This window comes from Macadamia integrifolia, unplaced genomic scaffold (genome assembly GCF_013358625.1).
Source record: "Macadamia integrifolia cultivar HAES 741 unplaced genomic scaffold, SCU_Mint_v3 scaffold1828, whole genome shotgun sequence".
Lineage (NCBI taxonomy): Eukaryota > Viridiplantae > Streptophyta > Magnoliopsida > Proteales > Proteaceae > Macadamia > Macadamia integrifolia.
Genome location: NW_024868371.1, coordinates 101,858 through 115,004, shown reverse-complemented (window position 1 = coordinate 115,004; position 13,147 = coordinate 101,858). Strand labels below are relative to the sequence as shown.

General features: G+C 36.5%; 2 protein-coding genes across 3 annotated transcripts in view; one reads left to right on the top strand and one right to left on the bottom strand.

Moving 5' to 3' along the window:
• Nucleotides 1-8,012: 8,012 nt before the first annotated feature.
• LOC122064935 (pentatricopeptide repeat-containing protein At1g08070, chloroplastic-like) lies at nucleotides 8,013-10,818 on the top strand. 2 transcript variants are annotated; one of them, XM_042628721.1, is made up of 2 exons: nucleotides 8,013-10,345; nucleotides 10,585-10,818. In XM_042628721.1, exon 1 carries the CDS (start codon nucleotides 8,283-8,285, stop codon nucleotides 9,888-9,890), a length of 1,608 nt encoding a protein of 535 aa, XP_042484655.1. In that variant the 5' UTR covers nucleotides 8,013-8,282; the 3' UTR covers nucleotides 9,891-10,345; nucleotides 10,585-10,818. The 2 variants fall into 2 exon arrangements, with proteins under 2 accessions (XP_042484655.1, XP_042484654.1); XM_042628720.1 differs by having other exon boundaries at nucleotides 10,464-10,818.
• LOC122064934 (pentatricopeptide repeat-containing protein At3g59040) overlaps nucleotides 10,713-13,147 on the bottom strand; it is a 23,136-nt gene continuing 20,701 nt past the window's right edge. Inside the window, exons 6-7 of the mRNA XM_042628718.1 lie at nucleotides 12,580-12,678; nucleotides 10,713-11,403 (exon numbers count right to left, since the gene is read on the bottom strand). Coding sequence (XP_042484652.1) covers nucleotides 10,812-11,403; nucleotides 12,580-12,678 — 691 coding nt within the window. The 3' untranslated portion in view covers nucleotides 10,713-10,811. The remainder of the gene's footprint in view (nucleotides 11,404-12,579; nucleotides 12,679-13,147) is intronic.

Here is a 13,147-nt window from a genome sequence, read left to right as displayed (position 1 = left end):
ATGAAACAGACATTTTTTTCAGTTCTATGCCTAAATTTAGGGCAGAACTAAATAGTTACAACTCCTCCACTATGGGGTAACTTAAACTCTAGGAGGATATTGTCCTCTACTCAAAAAAAAAAAAAAAAAAATAAAAAAAAAAAGATTAGAAACAAGAATTGACAGAACGATGAAAAGTAGTTCCATCGTTTTAATTTTGTTAAAAAAATTTATATTTTGACACAAAAATTAAAATTAAAACATCGTTTATAGAACAAAAAACCTTATCAAATGCAATCTATCCATCTCTCTCTCCCTCATAATCATTCGCCACATCCTACTACCGAACATGACAAGGTGACAAATACAGCAGCTCTAAATGCCAATAATTGGAGGTCCAGAAAAATAATGCTTAATAAATGCTTACGGATAAGTGGCACCAACACTCTAATCTGCTTCTTGTTGGTACATACATGTAATGCATGTGTATGGATTTATGACTTTGGAATACGCACATGATCCCTCTTATTCACATAAACCATATCATGTCTGCACACTTGAAATAATTGTGGCTCAGGTTGAGGTCTAGTTTTTATCCATTATGTATGTTTATTTTATACTGGCTAATGGGTTGCACAGACCGAGTGGTGCGGGAGTTGCAGACAGATGGGGTAGAATAGAGGGAAATGCAAGGTGAGAGTTGGTGGTGCAGCAGAGGGTGGGAGGGAGTGACATGCCAGAGAGGGGTGCCACCAGAGGGGGTAGTGGAGTGGAGTGCAGTGAAGTGGGGTGGGATGGTTGTGTAAGCGGAGAGGGGAATATGGGTAATTTAGTGATTTAGAATTAGCAAGAGAGAAAAGTCGAATGGGAAGATATGCTGAATTTGGATTCGTTGCATGTACGATCACTTGATTATATATATATAATCAACACTTGCCCTTTTGTCTTTCGTATATATCATTTTTCATCTTTATAATTAAAAAATAGGACAGGTGTCAAATCCTCACACATACGATTAGATAATCATACGTATAGTGGATCCAAACTCAGAGATGCTTTGAAAACAGGAGTTTGAATAAATATAAGATCTTTACTCAAAAAATAAAATGCAAATATAATATAAATACAAAGGAATTTATTTATGTCTAAGAGTTCCCTCATTAATCAGTAAGAGGCCTCCCATGAGAAGACCCTCATTATTGATTTTTTTTTTTTTTTGTAAATTAGTAATAAGGGAAAAAAGTTTCTTTAGAAGAGTATGACCACTTGTGCATATGTATGAAGCTCACTTCCTCACAGGAAACATTTTTCCATTTAACAAATACGTATTAATTGAATGTCTACATAGGAACCATGGCTGTGCATGCCAAAGTCCACAAGCTTGATGTATATGTGCGTGTGGACCATGTATACATGCACCTTTATCTTTTCTTGAAAACTACGGACATGTACAGTGATGACTCTTGAACCCAGTCTACTTGGACGAGATGTGGCTATTCATTATAGAGTCCGGCCCACCTGGATACCCTAGGGTATAGGGAACAATAGAAATAATATGAGAGCTTGTAAAAGCTTAGCGAGAAGTATCACCCATGGTAGCAGGATAATCTCTCTCTCTATCTCTCTCTCTCTCTCACACACACACACACACATTGACATAAGATGTAGAGAATGGATCAGGTTTTTGTATCATCTTGATTCATACAAACAGAATCCAGCTCTGTTGTGAATTTCATTTGTGTGGATCATACAAGAATGGTTTTCATGAGAAAACCTAATTTGCACAAAATCCATATTCATTGTAATGGATATGGTCTGCTGCATTATCATCATAGACGAATTCGTTCGAGCCTTATGTACTGGTACGATCTATTCCTCTTATGTGTTGATACAATTCACTTACCAGCACATAAGACTAGAATAGACCGTACTAACCATGGTTTTAAGTATTGATATTATATTGATCATATTATGTCTGTATCAATTAAAATCGATATCAATGCTTAATCGATCTAAATCAATTACCCATATCATTTTAAAGGTAAAACAATTAAAATATATATATATATATATATATATATATATTTTTTTTTTTTTTAAATAAGGCACAAGTGATTAATACGCACTAATTCGATTCATTCCAATCCAAATTGATATTGGATTGATATCAATAGATACTGACACCAATCCAAATTGATATACCAATACCGATCCCAATACCTAAATCCTTGGTATCAACGCATAAGACCGGAATTGACTCAACCACAATGATAAGAAGTAGATGGATTATAATATCGCACAAAACCAGTACAGACTCGACCACGATGATAAAAGAAAAAGCCATAACAGGATGAAATTTTCATCCTACCTAGGGTATCCACCATGTGAATCTTTCATGTGCCTTATCCTTATGTAGGCCCCTATTGGCTAACCCTGGCTGTGTTGCTGTGTTGTTGGTGACGACCGTATACCAAAAAAGGGCCCACACAAATCACTCCAAAACAATAGCATTTAATTCAAAAACTATAAAAGGCCGCCCCAGCCCTTTTTAGTGCAATCCATGTTCTACGGCCCTATAGAGCATTCTATCATCTTCTTTATGTTACCGAAAATACCCTTCATTGTCGTCTACAATTACAAAGTCTCCACATGGAGTTTCTCAGATATTGGATGAAAAGCCAAGGTTATTTAATTTAGTGCAACTTCTATATAAATGAACTAACATGGAGGAGGAGATAAGCAGTTAGCAGGTCAGGCAATTTCTCTTGCTTGGAAGGGTTCCAATAACTTTCCAAACCATCAAAGCCACCTCAAAGAGAGATTATAGAAATGGAGGGAGCTCAGTTATCCTCAGTGATAGTCTCAGTATCAGTAGAGGCTGGGTATGCTGGGCTGGTTCTTCAAAAATCTAAGAACCAGTTGTTAGAAGCAACACCTAAGTCTCCATTCTCTGCAGTGCTGCCATCTCGTATTGTTTCTGTGTCTAAGCCCCTAGTTCATATAACCTTGGAAACCATTGATGAAGAAGATGTTATGGATAGTGTGTTGATGGATAGCCCAAGAACAACTTCAGCATCATCATCATCATCATCATCCTTATGTTTCTTCGAGTCTCTGAAGCATATCTCGACATTTTATCACAACTAGGGGGTGCAGAAGGGGAAGAGATCATTATAATTATTTATGGATGAGAGTTTCTTTCCTTACTTATGTATTTACTCTTCTTCATGGTTTTCATGGTTTAAAGTTAGGTCCATAGGCTTCCTTTCTATCTTTTTTTTCTCTTATCTTTTTATCTTTTTTTTTTTTTTTTTTTTTTTTTTGTCCTCTCTTTAATTAAAAATATTTTCTGTGTAATGGAATAGAACTTCACTTTTTTTTTTTTTGGGAATTATCTAATAAAATATTAGTTTATAATATAAATTCAGAATAAAATAAGGAAAAGGGTTCTCTGGACCTGAGGTGTGTCCTATGCATAATACTTATAGAAGCTTTTTTTAATTCGATTTTTTAAGTATAGAAAAAATTATAAAATATTTTTATTTAAATTGGCGTGGGAAATACCTTCGGTTCTAAGGAAATTTTTCTCACAAAATAATAAATAGGTCAATCATATCTCTCCATCAGTGCCCAAACTTATTGTTGTAAACCATTGGAAATTTTGTTGCCTACAACCACTTAGTGTTTTCTACCAAAGTGACTTACGACACAAAAACACTTAGGCACCATTTGATAACGTTCAGTTTCTGCATTTTCTTGTTTCCATAAACGGAGAAACAGCCTAAAAAGTATTTAATAAAATTGTTCCATCTCACCCGTTTTTAGAAACATCCTAAAAAGAGGCGACTGAACCCTCTCTCCCTTTGGGGCATCCAATGACACTATTGGGTTTTTTAGTGGCATTATGTCTATAAAAAACGTTTCGAGAAATAGGTTTATCAAACACCAAAAAATCCATTTTTGTTTCCAGAAACTTAAAAAGCCGTTTCTACTGTTTGTAAACACAGAAACATTATCAAATGGTGCTATAGTTTTTTGGTTTTCGCGAAGTTCTTAGATGTAACACATAGACTAATGGATAGTAAAGTACTCAAAACTACAAAAACCTGAACCATTGTGTAACACCATCTTAATCCACTCCTCTAATCAACGAAGTAGATATGATTAAAGGTAGCCACTACGGGTGCAAGTTTGACCCTATCGGCTCGAACCTATCTTGAGCATAAATAGGGCTTGGGCTAAGATACCCTGACCCTGAGGGCAGGTCAGGACTAGGAAGTTCTGGCCTCAATCGGGTTGGGTCAGGTTAGGGTCGAGGCCTTGGGCCGAGCCCGACCCTGTCGTCTTCTTCTTCTTGATCTTCTTCTTTTCCACTGTTTTAAATCCTTATGTTCCTTATGTTGCAGGATCCTATGTTCGCAACTATTTTCAATTCTTTAACATACAAACAAGTGGCTACTTGATTATTTTTGTAATTCCAGCGCTGAAAAAATTTACTAACCACATTCTATAACCAAAGTGTATTCAATAGGGTGTTGATTGTGTCCAATTTTCCCCATCATGAGAAAAGCATATTGTTGTAACTTTTATCTTTGCGTTGGACGTACTACACTAATTTCTGGTTGAAATTGAATTAATAAAAGATCATTTAAGGCATGGGATGATGAAAGTCTAGCACTAGTCTCATTTAGTTTCAGATTCCTACAACTAATTACAATGTTTCAGGGCCAATTAGGGTTAGCCCAACCCAGCCCCGAGGGAGGGGTCCTCGGGGCTGGGTTGGGCCCTGACATGATATTTCTTGCTTTTCTAGGTCATTCATTAGACATTTTTCCAACCTAAGTCTTATCATCTTTAACTTAGGCCCTAACTTGACGAACAATGCTTAATCTTGAATCATTCTAGAACTTTGTTAACATTAACATATCCCTTTTGCCCTAAGGTCTTCTTTGACATGTCACGGTGAAATTTTATGTAAAAATGCTTCACTCGTATCCTTCATATCAAATTTTTATGTTAGAAACTATTTATTTTCTTGAAGCAATCCTACTTGCTAAGAGAATATCATCCACATATAGCGCAACAATAATGAAACTGCTTCCATTAGTTATAATATAAATGCATTAATCAGTATAGTTTTTCACAAATTCAAAAGAATCAATTATGTCGCCAAATTTTATGTATCCCATTGCCAAAAAACTTGTTTCAATTCATATATGAATCTATTAAGCTTACAGATCCCAAAAAAAAATCTTTAGGTTGATCCACGTGTACCTCCTCCAGAAATTCATCATTTAGAATTTTCATCTTGACGTCCATCTAATGCAATTCAAAGCGATCGTTTTGATACTGGAAAAACTAATATTTCTTTATAATCATTATCAACCTTTTCATTTAAATACTTTCACCAAAAGACAGGCCTTATATACATCTATATTATCATTGGGATCCCTTTCAGTTTTAAAACTCATTTACACCAAACGGTTAAGGCTCCCTTTGGTAATTTAACAAGTTTCAACACTTGATTCTTCCTGATTATTCTCCATGAACTCCATCTCAACTTTTCTACTAAAAAAAAAAAAAAAAAAACTCCATCTCAACTTTCATGGCCTTATATCATAAAAATAAGAGTTTGGACTTTTGGACCGAAGGCAATCAAAGAAAGGGTGAACTGGGCTGTGAAGAACAATAAAACTTTTACTAATATTTCCACCCAAATAGATGAAGAGGATTGGTGTAAATAGAAATCATAAGATACTAGAAAGCGAAGTAAAGATAAAGTGAAAGACAAGACAATAATTTACTAGAGATATGCAACAAAATCTCTTACATGTTTCCAATGAAAAATCTTTACAGCAAAGACTCAAAAGTTGGATATACAAATTTGAGTACATGTAAAAATTTAATCTCAAAAGCTTTAAAACCCAACACTACATGATCCAATTGAGTTCTAAAAGTTTTATCACATCCTCCCTCCAAATATCTCTTAAATAGTGGATAAGGAAAAAAATTAAAAAAATTAAAATTATAGTTGTTAGAGTTCCCAATAACTCTATTTAAAGCAGAATCGGTCGACCGCTTGGAAGGTCGATCAAATCCTTATAGACAACTTATTTTATCACCCTAGATGTATGCACGTCAATGATCAAATACCCACAGTGAGTGTAGGATTTATTTTATAGGTTTTGAGTTCTTGTGTAATTCCGAACTAATGTTTTGAACCAACCATCTTAAAATGATCATGAGAGGTAACTCTGGAAAATGATCAGAAATATCCCTAAAAGGTTTCAAATCAATCAATCTTAAAATTAGTTCAAACTTTGTGATTAAGATATTTTTATTATTAAAATCTTTGTGTTCAAAAATGATACTTCATTTGACTATTATTTAAAAGATTTCATTTTTAGTTTTATGCAACCCACTAAATGATTTTTTTTTTTTTTTTTTTTTATACCACTCGAAACAAGCTTTCCAAAGACATTTTGGATGATAAAATTTGGGCATGGGTAAATATCAAACTTTATATTACCCCAAAAATAATCTGACATTGGGGTGTAAAGATATGATGATTTGAAGAAAACTTAGACAGTTAATGGACCTGAAATAAGCCAAACTTGGATTTTTTTTTACATCTAAAAATGAGTTTTTCTATGACTAATATGAACAAGTCAACATCGAAACTCAGATTCTCTTTTTGAGTTGATGCCTACTCGATCTATGAAAGTATTTCTTCATGTTTTTGGTCAGTTTTGGACTTTTAGAACTCTGGTTCAGCTAAAATTGAACTTTTTAGAACTGTATTTCACTATGGAATGAATCCTTGACCTCTTAGGAAGGATTTGGATGAGTCCTTGAGAGATTGTAGAGGTTGCAAGGGGCAGAAATGGTAGTGTCGGAGAAGATGGAGGAGGAGGAAGGTATGGATTTAGGTTGCTGCCTGGGTGTCAGATTTCTTTGCTGACGCTGTAGTGCTTTCAGTTCTTCAAGGGGAAAAGATCTTTGAGAAGCAACTACCGGAGGAGCCGGTATAGTGTACATGGCAAATGGATCGTGAGTAGACAGACTTGGAACTGTCAATGGAAGAGGTTGCTGTCGATTGGATGTTGCTGCTTGAGGTGGAGCTTGTTGTAGACTATGCAGCTGAGCTTCAAGAAACCGCAGATGTTTTTCTTTTTGACCTATAATGGCAAAAACCTGAGCTGTATCAGCAGTTGAGGAAGCAATACCAGCGAGTTCAGCATGAACTTGATCCATCTCAGCCTTAAGAGATTGTAAAAGCTGAGTATGCCGGCCAACAGTACTATGAGTGTGTTGGGTTGAAGCAATATCGGTACATGGTTGAGGGAGGAATACTCCTTCGGTTAACTTTGTAAGTCCAAACCTAATTTTGTGTATTTTTATTAACTAAAACACTAAGTGAATAATTTGATAAACCTAAACCCATTAATATGTGTAATCTTACAGTTTTCCTAAAAATCTTCCTCCAAAAAAAAAAAAAAAGAAACCCAAATTCCAAAACTTTCAATCCATTTAAAACAGTCCAAGCTTGATAGTGTTTTTTTTTCACCTCGCTCTCTTTTGAGCTTCTCCCCTCCAGAACAAAATTCTTCATGATTTTATTAACTTTGGCACAATATTATTATCTTTGGTTTGTAGGTTTCAAGACTTTAAAATGTGCTATACCATATTAAGGAGGTCAAAGGTTAGCAACTAGCCCAATAATCTTCCTAAAATGATGTAAGACTAAAACTTGCACACCCTCATCAATCTTCCAAACACATGATACTTGTCATATTCTTGGTAGAGACACATTACTAATCTCCTAGGTGGGTCTAGTACTTGTCGTATTTTTCAATGTTACAACTGATACTTGACCGATCCAAATTGGTTATCCGTATCATTTCAAGGGTAAAACAGTAAAAACAAAAGCATGGGCAAAAGTGACCGATCCGATCTGACCTGAATCGGTATTAGTATCAATGCCTATACCAATACCGATACCGATACATTGACCTTGTCTCGCTGCATTACCTCATTCATTATTATTGTCTGCAATTTTTTTTTCATAGGTGGACTTGTGAAGTTCAGCAAATAGGTTGTCTCATAAAATTGCGAAGATTCTTCTAAATCTGCTACAGAAATCACCCTATCGACTTCTCGAAGAAAGTTTTATATCACTGTTGCAGACATGTAGGAATCTGAAACAACTTAAACAGATTCAAGACCAGATAATCACAAATGGGTTCCAGGATAACGAGTACATCGCCCCGAAAATCGTTACAGTCTGCGCCGATTCGAAGAAAATGGGCTATGCCCGGTTGTTCTTCGATCGAATTCCAGACCCAAATTCGGTGCTCTGGAATGCAATGTTCAAAGGGTACGCAGAGAACGAATTCTACAGAGAGGTTTTGGTTCTGTTCAATCGGATGAAGAGTAGGGACGTAAAGCCCAGCGCTTTCACATTCCCCTTTGTTCTCAAATCTTGTGGGAAGATTTCTGCTTTACGAGAAGGTAAGGAATTGCATTGCCTTGTAATCAAATCTGGGTTTCAGGGGAACCCATTTGTTGGGACTACACTGATTGATATGTACTCGGGTGGAGGAGCAATTGAATCTGCTCATCAAGTGTTCGTTGAAATGCCTGTTAAGAATGTGGTCATATGGACCGCAGTCATATCTGGGTATATTCTGGTTAAGGACATTGTCCATGCTCGTAAGCTCTTTGATCTGTCACTAGAACGTGATGTTGTGTTATGGAATACTATGGTTTCTGGGTACATTGAGTCAGGTGACATGTTAAGGGCACGGCAGCTCTTCGATGAGATGCCCAACCGTGATGTGATGTCCTGGAACACTATTTTAGTTGGATATGTGAACAATGAGGACCTCAAGGCTGCTGAAGAGTTGTTTGAAGTTATGCCTGATAGGAATATCTTCTCTTGGAATGGACTTATTGGGGGATATGCACGTCATGGTAGGTTCTTTGAAGTTTTGGTTGCATTCAAGAGGATGTTAGCTGAATCTGATATTGTTCCTAACGATACATCGCTTGTGACGGTCTTATCTGCTTGCGCAAGATTAGGAGCACTTGATCTGGGTAAATGGCTACACGTTTATGCTGAGAGCAATGGATTTAAGGGGAATGTATATGTAGGAAATGGATTGATTGATATGTACTCAAAATGTGGGAGCATTGAAAGTGCCATTGGTGTCTTCAACAGCATGGAATTTAAAGATTTGATAACTTGGAATAGCATGATTTGTGGGTTGGCTATGCATGGGCGAGGGGCTGATGCCTTGAATGCCTTTGATTACATGAAGAGTATGGGAGAAAAACCAGACGGAATCACCTTCATAGGAGTGCTGTCTGCCTGCACTCATATGGGTTTGGTTAATAATGGCTTTTCTTACTTCCAATCAATGACTGATGAGTACTCTATCGTGCCTCAAATTGAGCATTTTGGTTGCATGGCTGATCTTTTAGGCAAGGCTGGTTTGCTCAACCAGGCTGTGGAGTTTGTGAGAAAGATGCCTCTAAAAGCAGATAGTGTTACCTGGAGTGCCTTACTTGGAGCTTGTCGGGTTCACAAAAATGTCGAATTGGCTGAGCTCGCGCTTGAACATCTTATCGAGCTTGAGCCAAATAATCCTGCAAATTATGTTATGCTTTCAAATATTTATGGAGATGTTGGAAGATGGGATGATGTGGCAAGATTGAAAGTTGTTGCAAAGGAGATGGGGGTAAGAAAAATACCAGGGTGTAGTTCAATTGAAGTGAATGATAGTGTTATGGAGTTCTACTCGTTAGATGAGAGGCATCCTTGCAGAGATGAGATATATGAGGCCTTGGGAGGATTAACAGAGCTATTGAAATCTTATGGGGATGAACCTGATCTCAAGGATCTTTGGTAAGAAAATGGAGCAGTTAGACAGACTATGAACAGGAAAAAAAAGAACAAAGCATCGAAAATCATCTAATTAGGACTTCCCTTATATGAACGAAGTCGGGAAGTCCGTTGAATACACTGATGAGGAGTGATATGTTGCAAATTAAAGGAGTGAGAAAAACAAGAGCTACGCTGGTAATGACCAGTGTCGAGGGATGATGTGCGGCTTTGGTTTAACAAATCTGATTTCAAAAAGAGTTGAATTGAGAATCCCATTTTACTCGGATCTTACTTCGAGTTCAGTTATACTTTGCAACAGTTGAAACTTCATCATGGAAAAACCAGAGCATGTTGCCAAATGCTAATTAAGTTTCAGCTCTTTGAAGACTAGAAGGAATGAAAGGGTGGATGAAAGAAATAGCTCTCTTACTGTGACAGAAGAAAGTTCTCATGCAAGAAATGGATCAAATAGGTGACAGGGTGAGATGCAAGCACAAGGATGCCTTTTCTTTTCTTTTCTTTACTTTCATTTTATTTTTTATTTTATTTTTTTTTTATTTTTTTTTTATTTTTTTTATTTTTTTTTATGTTGGTGCAGAAAGATCTTCTTCTTCTTCTCATGTCCTTCCTTGATCTATACTTTCTGATTCATATGCAAAATCCAAGTACCTTTTAACACTTCTAACAGAGGTACTACTTATTTTTGGGTAAGAGGACAGGGCTGACATATGCTTGCTGGATCAAATGCAATATTGCAATTAGGGCTCTTCTACGTCACTGAGCTGAAGCATGGTGAAGTCGGAAGAGGACCTCAAAAGAAGTCGAGTATGGTTACAGGATGCATAAGTGATTTGAAGAGATACTCAAGATACATTCCAATGTTTATGATACATAAGTACAAAATTCATTTATAATCAAAAGTTACAGCATCTAAACCTTCTGGGTGCTATGAACAGTTGGTATTAGCCAGTACAGATTCATATTGTTTTTCCTTAAACAACACAAAATTGTTTTCATAATCATTCTTAGCATCGTCATCTTCATCTTCATCGTCGTCATCATCATCATCATGATCGTCATCATCGTAATTAGAGAACCCACTAGTTGTTCCATCATTCAGATCATGATTCACAAGGCCCACAAGCTCATAAGCTTCCTTTTTCTCTTCTGCCGTTTTTGCCAAAGACAGGAGGATATTCTTTGCTTTCTGATCAGGGGGGAACCCACATGATCCCATTTCCTTGAACCAAATTACAGCACTTCCAAAGTCTCTATTCCTACCATATGCATCCATGATTGTAGTGAATATTGTCTGGTTGGCCTGAATACCCTGGATCCGCATTTCTTCATATTTCTCCATCATCTTCTCTAGGTTATTCATCCTTGCATATCCCTTGATAAGTGCTCCATGAGTCACAACATTCGGCTCAAATCCATCTTGTTTCAATCTGCTAAAGAACTTCTCAGCACCCTCCATGTCAGAAGCATTAACATAAGCGGATAACATTGTTGTATAAGAACAAAGATCAGGAGCGCATCTGTGGAAGATAAAGGAGGAGATTAACTAAGAAAATCAAAGAATCTTTTCCTCACAAGTAGCTTGCTAACAATGTCAATCAAGACAGAAACATCAGTAACAATCACAGTTGATCTAAACATTCGCTAAAAAACTCAAACAGACGAGATCTTCCTTCCATAATAAATTAAAAACCATGTATAAACCTTGTGGTTATGATACACAAAAGCATATATAAGAATTAGCATGGCTCTATCATTCTGAAAAGTCAAAAATAAGCCTATGGATGACCAAACCCAAGCCCAAATGGGACCAGTCTCTTGGATCATTAGGGGAAAAAAGATCTTTTTTCAGAGTAACCTGGGATGAAATCAGATAGTATGAATGAACTATGTCTTAGTATTTGAAATAACCTTGGATGACAACGCCCATTAATAGAAGGATCCAAGATACCCTTGACTGGAAGTGCTAAACTAGGGTAATATCCAGTCATTTGACTGATGCAAAACATTTTAAAAATTACCATAAGAGAGAGAGAGAGAGAGAGAGAGGTGCATGTTTCATAAGAACATCAGCAGACTTCTCTGAGAACATTTTTCATATGTGCCAACAAAGCTATTCTATATGTCAGGACAGCCATGCTACAAGTCTATAACCTGATTTTAATACTTCTCAGTGGGCAAGCTTGGTATGAACAAAATTCCATGGTTTGAGTATGGTATGGCATGTCAACCAATATTCCTACAGGCTCAAGCCCAAAAAGTCTGGAGTCTTCTGTGGATGCACCGGATTTGCATGAGATTCAACTTAAAGGCAGAATCAGACTTCTAAACCGTTACTGGAAAGAGCAAATCCTCAACTTAGGTAATCAATTCCTAAACTTTTGATTCCCACGAGGTAATCTCAACATACCATGTTAGTAACCGAAAAAAGCAATACGTTTCAATACCCTTTTTTTTTTTTTTTTTTTTTTTTTTTTTTTTTTTTTTTAAATGTGCAAACAGGTTTTGAACCTAAGAACCCTGAATCAAGAATACAAATCAGACTTAGGCAGGTAGGTAATTTGAAACATTTGGTGTACCACCTGATAACATAACTCAAAGGAGCAAATAGATTTTGAACCAAATATCTGACTTTAGGCCCTTGCCCAAAAGATATCTGATAAATAATAAACATAGCTTAAGTGGGAAAACTTTACCTGTCTCTTCTCATGGACTTGAATACCGTCCGAGCTTCCTCCACCATTCCCGATATTGCAAATGCATCAAGCAAAATGTTGTAAACTTTGCGAGTTGGCCTGTAAAAGCAAAAATATGAACAGGATACTATAACCATTTGCAACAATTGTCAGAAGATTGACTGTAAGGGCTTTTTCAAACAGGACATCCTATTTCATGCATTGACCCAGGATTCCAAAATTCAGTATGACCGTTTTGGTTTCCCAATCCATTTAGGTATTGGAAGAGAACTATCTGGGATAATCATAAGCAATTTGGATCAACACCACTCCAGAACTGTCCATCCAACCGATACTGATTTTTAATCCTTACATTGAATGTATATGAGTAGACTCAGTTACAACTAGGAATCGGAAGAACAGCTAATTAAAAAATAAAATATCCGGCCTTGTACATTTCCAGATATGGTTTCAACTCCAGTAGTCAAATGGCAGGCCAAGTCAACCATTGAGTGGTCAAGTCTGCAAAGTTGAGATTTTCTTCTGCTTCTCTCTTTTTTCTTTTCTTTTTTTTTTGGGGGGGGGGGGG